Source organism: Ascaphus truei, unplaced genomic scaffold, assembly GCF_040206685.1.
Source record: "Ascaphus truei isolate aAscTru1 unplaced genomic scaffold, aAscTru1.hap1 HAP1_SCAFFOLD_392, whole genome shotgun sequence".
NCBI lineage: Eukaryota > Metazoa > Chordata > Amphibia > Anura > Ascaphidae > Ascaphus > Ascaphus truei.
The window spans coordinates 347,243-353,470 of NW_027456722.1; the positions used below are offsets into that span (position 1 = coordinate 347,243).

The 6,228-nt window shown below is 53.6% G+C and overlaps 1 protein-coding gene across 1 annotated transcript; it reads left to right on the forward strand.

Moving 5' to 3' along the window:
* Nucleotides 1-691: 691 nt before the first annotated feature.
* LOC142483918 (E3 ubiquitin/ISG15 ligase TRIM25-like) lies at nt 692-5,705 on the forward strand. The gene has a single exon (XM_075583840.1). It carries the CDS (start codon nt 828-830, stop codon nt 2,409-2,411), a length of 1,584 nt encoding a protein of 527 aa, XP_075439955.1. The 5' UTR covers nt 692-827; the 3' UTR covers nt 2,412-5,705.
* The last annotated feature ends 523 nt before the right edge of the window (nt 5,706-6,228 follow it).

The window sequence follows — 6,228 nt, forward strand, 5'->3', positions numbered from 1 at the left end:
CTCATCCCCCAGCAATCCCTGCTTTACTGCGCGCCCCCCGGAAACTCATCCCCCAGCAATCCCTGCTTTACTGCGCGCCCGGAAACTCATCCCCCAGCAATCCCTTCTTACTGCGCGCCCCCCGGACACTCATCCCCCAGCAATCCCTGCTTTACTGCTCACCCCCCGGAAAGTCATCCTCCAGCAATCCCTGCTTTACTGCGCGCCCCCCGGAAACTCATCCCCCAGCAATCCCTGCTTTACTGCGCACCCAGAAACTCATCCCCCAGCAATCCCTGCATTACTGCGCGCCCGGAAACTCATCCCCCAGCAATCCCTGCTTTACTGCGCGCCCGGAAACTCATCCCCCCGCAATCCCTGCTTTACTGCGCGGAAAACACACAAACACTTATTACAGGTAACAAATGGTAAAGATACAATGTTACTGGGCCCAAAAGCTAACTCTCTTGGACCCTTATACACGGATCAGGGGTAACCAAAACCGGGCTTAACCTTTTTGAGCCAGGTCACCCCCTCCCGTCACAACGGGCCCCATCTGGGGCCTCTGCCTTTCTTAACACACACAGCTGATTTAAAAGGTTACTTAACACCTGAAGTAATAAATCTCTGTCACATGTCACCAAACACCCCATGTGAGCATAGACAGGAGACGCTGCAAATTCTTTTAAATACTTATTCCTCATATTGTATACTGCAGCCAGGAACTTACAGGGTTAATAGTCTGGGTAACAAACTCCCCGCCCCTGTGTGCTGAGAAGGGGAACGCCCCACTGGTTATATGAGAGAGAGGAGAATGTAAGTTTCGTTTCCTGTTGCTGCTTCCAAGCATGGCGTCTGCTGGTCTGAGAGAGGAGCTAACCTGCCCCATCTGCCTGAGCACTTATACCCAGCCTGTAATGCTGAGATGTGGGCATAACTTCTGCCAGGGCTGTATTGGGAGTGTGTGGGATTCCCAGGGGGGATCTGGGCTTTATACCTGTCCTGAATGCAGAGCAGAGTTTCAGGAGCGTCCTGCACTGCAGAGGAACCTGAAGCTGTGTAACATAGCGGAGCGTTTCCTTTCTACTCAGCCGGAGCAGGAGGAGGCTGTGATCTTCTGCACTTACTGTGTTACCTCCTCTGTACCCGCTGCTAAAACATGTCTGCATTGTGACGCCTCCCTGTGTGATATTCACCTAGAGAGACACAGCAAGTCAGAGGAACACGTCTTATCTGAGCCAACCACCTCCTTAAAGACCAGGAAATGTCCCGTCCACAAGGAGATCCTGAAGTGTTACTGCACTGAGGATGCTGCCTGTATCTGTTTGTCCTGCTGCGTGTTTGGGGAGCACAGGGGACACCAGGTGGAGTCGCTGAATGAGGCCTCTGAGAAGAAGAAGGTGAAACTGAGACATGTTCTGGAGAAACTGACCACAGTGAGAGAGGAGACTGAGAAAAGAGCCCAGAGTCTGCAGGAACGCAGGAGAGAAGCGCAAGAAAAAGCAGCTGGGGAGACAGCCCGAGTCACTGCCCTGATTAGGGACATCAGGGAACAGCTGGAAGTCCTAGAGAAGCGAGTCCTGAGTGAGATCACCAGGTGGGAAGAGCAGGTTTCTCTCCGAGTCTCTGATCTAATCCAGCAGCTGGAAATAAAGAAGGACGAGCTGTCCAGGAAGATGCTTCACATTGAGGAGCTGAGCAACATCACTGATCCATTAACTGTTTTACAGGGACGGGAATCAGACAATGCTGACTTATGTGATGCTGAGGAGGGAGGTAATGAGGACAGAGAGAGAGAGGGTAATAAGGTCCCTGCTGTAGGGGATTTGTATGAGGTTCTGATCTCACTGACCTTACAGAGATTAGCTGATATTGTGACTGATCTAAAAGCAAAGAGCGGGTTCTGTGTGCAGGGGGATTCATGCATATTACTGGATGTAAATACAGCTGCTAATAATGTATCTGTATCAGGTGACCTGAAAACTGCATCCTGGTCAGTAACAGGCCAGTTACGCCCAAATACACCAGAGAGATTTGGGGATAATCAGGTTTTAAGCAGCGGGAGTTTTTCCTCAGGACAACATTACTGGGAGGTGGAGATCAGTGACTCAGGGAGCAGGGGGGTAGGGATTTCCTATCCCTGTATAGTAAGGAAAGGAGGTCAGTCCATCATAGGATATAATAAGTCCTGGGGTTTGTACATGTGGGGTAATTATCATGCAGTGATACATAACTCAATACGTACACGGATATATCCCGAGTCTCCCGTGCAGAGATTAGGAATATACCTGGACTATGAGGCTGGGCGGCTGTCCTTTTATCAGCTGTGTGACCAGGTCAGACACTTACACACCGTCACTGCCACCTTCACTGAGCCTCTTCATGCTGCGTTCTGTGTATGGGATAATGGCTGGGTCAGAATCAGGAGCTAGGCGTACTGAACCCGGCCCAGCAGGGAACCCATAGATATAGTATATATTGTGTTTGTGGGTTTGTGTGCGCTCTCATTGGCTCTCAAGCTCTCCCATTGGCTGACTGCGGGGCGGGCCTTGGCTCTCATTGCCTGACTACGGGGCGGGGCCTTGCTGCAGCCTTGTGGGAGAGGGGGAGGGTTGTGGTTACCACAGATCTGCGCATTGATTGGTTGAATCATTATGATGTCACAGTTTTACACGGGATTCTGGGACTTGTAGTTCACGTCTGTAACTAAAATTGTAACAGAAGAGAAGCAGGACTACAACTCCCAGAAGCCCCTGCAGGCAAGAGAGACCACATGACAAGAGACGGCCAATCTCAATCAGTGCAGTTGTGGAGAGAGAAAGAGACAGAGGGTGAGTAAGTGGGAGAGACATCACAGGCAGACGTGTGGGCTGATTGCACACACAGACAGGACCCACAGCCCCTCACATCTGTCCCTCCCACTGCAGGGGGACACAGACAGGACCCACAGCCCCTCACATCTGTCCCTCCCACTGCAGGGTGACACAGACAGGACACACAGCCCCTCACATCTGTCCCTCCCACTGCAGGGGGACACAGACAGGACCCACAGCCCCTCACATCTGTCCCTCCCACTGCAGGGGGACACAGGACACACAGCCCCTCACATCTGTCCCTCCCACTGCAGGGGGACACAGACAGGACACATAGCCCCTCACATCTGTCCCTCCCACTGCAGGGTGACACAGGACACACAGCCACTCACATCTGTCCCTCCCACTGCAAGGGGACACAGACAGGACACATAGCCCCTCAAATCTGTCCCTCCCACTGCAGGGGGACACAGGACCCAGAGCCCCTCACATCTGTCCCTCCCACTGCAGGGAGACACAGACAGGACACACAGCCCCTCACATCTGTCCCTCCCACTGCAGGGAGACACAGACAGCACCCACAGCCCCTCACATCTGTCCCTCCCACTGCAGGGGGACACACACAGGACCCACAGCCCCTCACATCTGTCCCTCCCACTGCAGGGTGACACAGACAGGACACACAGCCCCTCACATCTGTCCCTCCCACTGCAGGGGGACACAGACAGGACACACGGCCCCTCACACCTGTCCCTCCCACTGCAGGGAGACACAGACAGCACCCACAGCCCCTCACATCTGTCCCTCCCACTGCAGGGTGACACAGACAGGACCCACAGCCCCTCACATCTGTCCCTCCCACTGCAGGGCGACACAGACAGGACACACAGCCCCAAACACCTGTCCCTCCCACTGCAGGGTGACACAGGCAGGACACACAGCCCCTCACATCTGTCCCTCCCACTGCAGGGGGACACAGACAGGACACACAGCCCCTCACATCTGTCCCTCCCACTGCAGGGTGACACAGGACACACAGCCCCTCACATCTGTCCCTCCCACTGCAGGGGGACACAGGACACACAGCTCCTCACATCTGTCCCTCCCACTGCAGGGAGACACAGACAGGACCCACAGCCCCTCACATCTGCCCCTCCCTCTGCAGGGGGACACAGACAGGACCCACAGCCCCTCACATCTGTCCCTCCCACTGCAGGGGGACACAGACAGGACACACAGCCCCTCACATCTGTCCCTCCCACTGCAGGGGGACACAGACAGGACACACAGCCCCTCACATCTGTCCCTCCCACTGCAGGGGGACACAGACAGGACACACAGCCCCTCACATCTGTCCCTCCCACTGCAGGGGGGCACAGACAGGTCACACAGCCCCTCACATCTGTCCCTCCCACTGCAGGGGGACACAGACAGGACACACAGCCCCTCACATCTGTCCCTCCCACTGCAGCGTGACACAGACAGGACACACAGCCCCTCACATCTGTCCCTCCCACTGCAGGGGGACACAGACAGGACACACAGCCCCTCACATCTGTCTCTCCCACTGCAGGGTGACACAGGACACACAGCCCCTCACATCTGTCCCTCCCACTGCAGGGGGACACAGGACCCAGAGCCCCTCACATCTGTCCCTCCCACTGCAGGGGGACACAGACAGGACCCACAGCCCCTCACATCTGTCCCTCCCACTGCAGGGGGACACAGACAGGACACACAGCCCCTCACATCTGTCCCTCCCACTGCAGGGGGACACAGACAGGACACACAGCCCCTCACATCTGTCCCTCCCACTGCAGGGGGACACAGACAGGACACACAGCCCCTCACATCTGTCCCTCCCACTGCAGGGGGACACAGACAGGACACACAGCCCCTCACATCTGTCCCTCCCACTGCAGGGGGACACATACAGGACACACAGCCCCTCACATCTGTCCCTCCCACAGCAGGGTGACACAGACAGGACACACAGCCCCTCACATCTGTCCCTCCCACTGCAGGGGGACACAGGACCCACAGCCCCTCACATCTGTCCCTCCCACTGCAGGGGGACACAGACAGGACACACCGCCCCTCACATCTGTCCCTCCCACTGCAGGGAGACACAGACAGGACACACAGCCCCTCACATCTGTCCCTCCCACTGCAGGGGGACACTAAAATAAATACCCACAGTCCCTCTCTTCTGTCCCTTTGTCCTGGGCCCCATCATTTCTTTTGGCGGTCCTAGTTTGCCCAAACACACACAGTCATCAATACTTATTAACCCCGCGTGAGACAAACTGCCCGGGTTAAGATGCATAGCCAGTAGCCAACCCCACACTGATGAGACCCATTAAGGTGGAAACAGCTGTCTGTGGGCGGGTTACTGGCTCTGCATCTTAACCCTGGCTGTGCTTAAAGCGGTGACCATGCAGCAAGCTTAAGCCTATAGGGAACCATGTTTAAAATGGTTTTGAAGCAAAAAGTGGCACTGTGTGCTCATTTGCATGTCATTTCCCAGAATCCCTTGCTGCAGTGTAAGTGCTGGGTGATAATGGTGAAAGGCGGGGTTGCAGACCTGCCTAAGACATGCAAATGGGCATCCAGTTATATTTCCATTTGATATATATATATATATATATATATCACACATACCTGTCCTGGGGATATCTGATTGCTTTAATCTGTGTTTAGTTCCTGTTCTGGGAGCCAGCGTATAGAAGTAATATAGGAGCGTATACCCATTACATATATATGTTTGTGCTGTGTCAGTAAATGGAAATGCTTTATAATATAAGAATTGTATGATGCAGAATAACATATTCCTGCTTCTCCCTGAGAATGTTTGTCAGACACGTGTTTCTCTCACCGCGTCTCTCATCTCATTTAATAAATGTTATCACAATATTTCTCCGCGTGTGATACTGTAAAGAGATGCGTCAGTCCCCCGGATATAACTCTGCCGCTGAGTTATTTTGGCCCTAGATGGGACGGCAGCTTTAAAGGCGCGTGGGGTAATAATATAATATCTGATAGTCTTATTAATCGTGTCACCTCCCAATGAGCGTTTATCTATTCCTGTTATTCTGCTGTGTGCAGTGATTCCTGCCTTTCTTGTTATGCTGCAGCATATAATATGTAGTGGGGATATCTGCCAAACATTTACGTGTCATAGGGATAAAACCTGTCCTGTTCATAGGAAATAATGGGGTTACTGTCCCATGATTTAATGTGTATATTATCTCCTGAGATATTAGGGGGAAAGCCTCTACTGCCCTGTAACATACTGCAGGGCATGGGTGAGAGCGTCCTTAATACTGCAGGGGATGGGTGAGTGTCCCTAATACTGCAGGGGATGGGTGAGTGTCCCTAATACTGCAGGGGATGGGTGAGTGTCCCTAATACTGCAGGGGATGGGTGAGTATCCCTA

Excerpts from the sequence above, each read along its gene's own strand:
- LOC142483918 (XM_075583840.1), top strand. The coding sequence starts at position 828 with ATGGCGTCTGCTGGTCTGAGAGAGGAGCTAACCTGCCCCATCTGCCTG.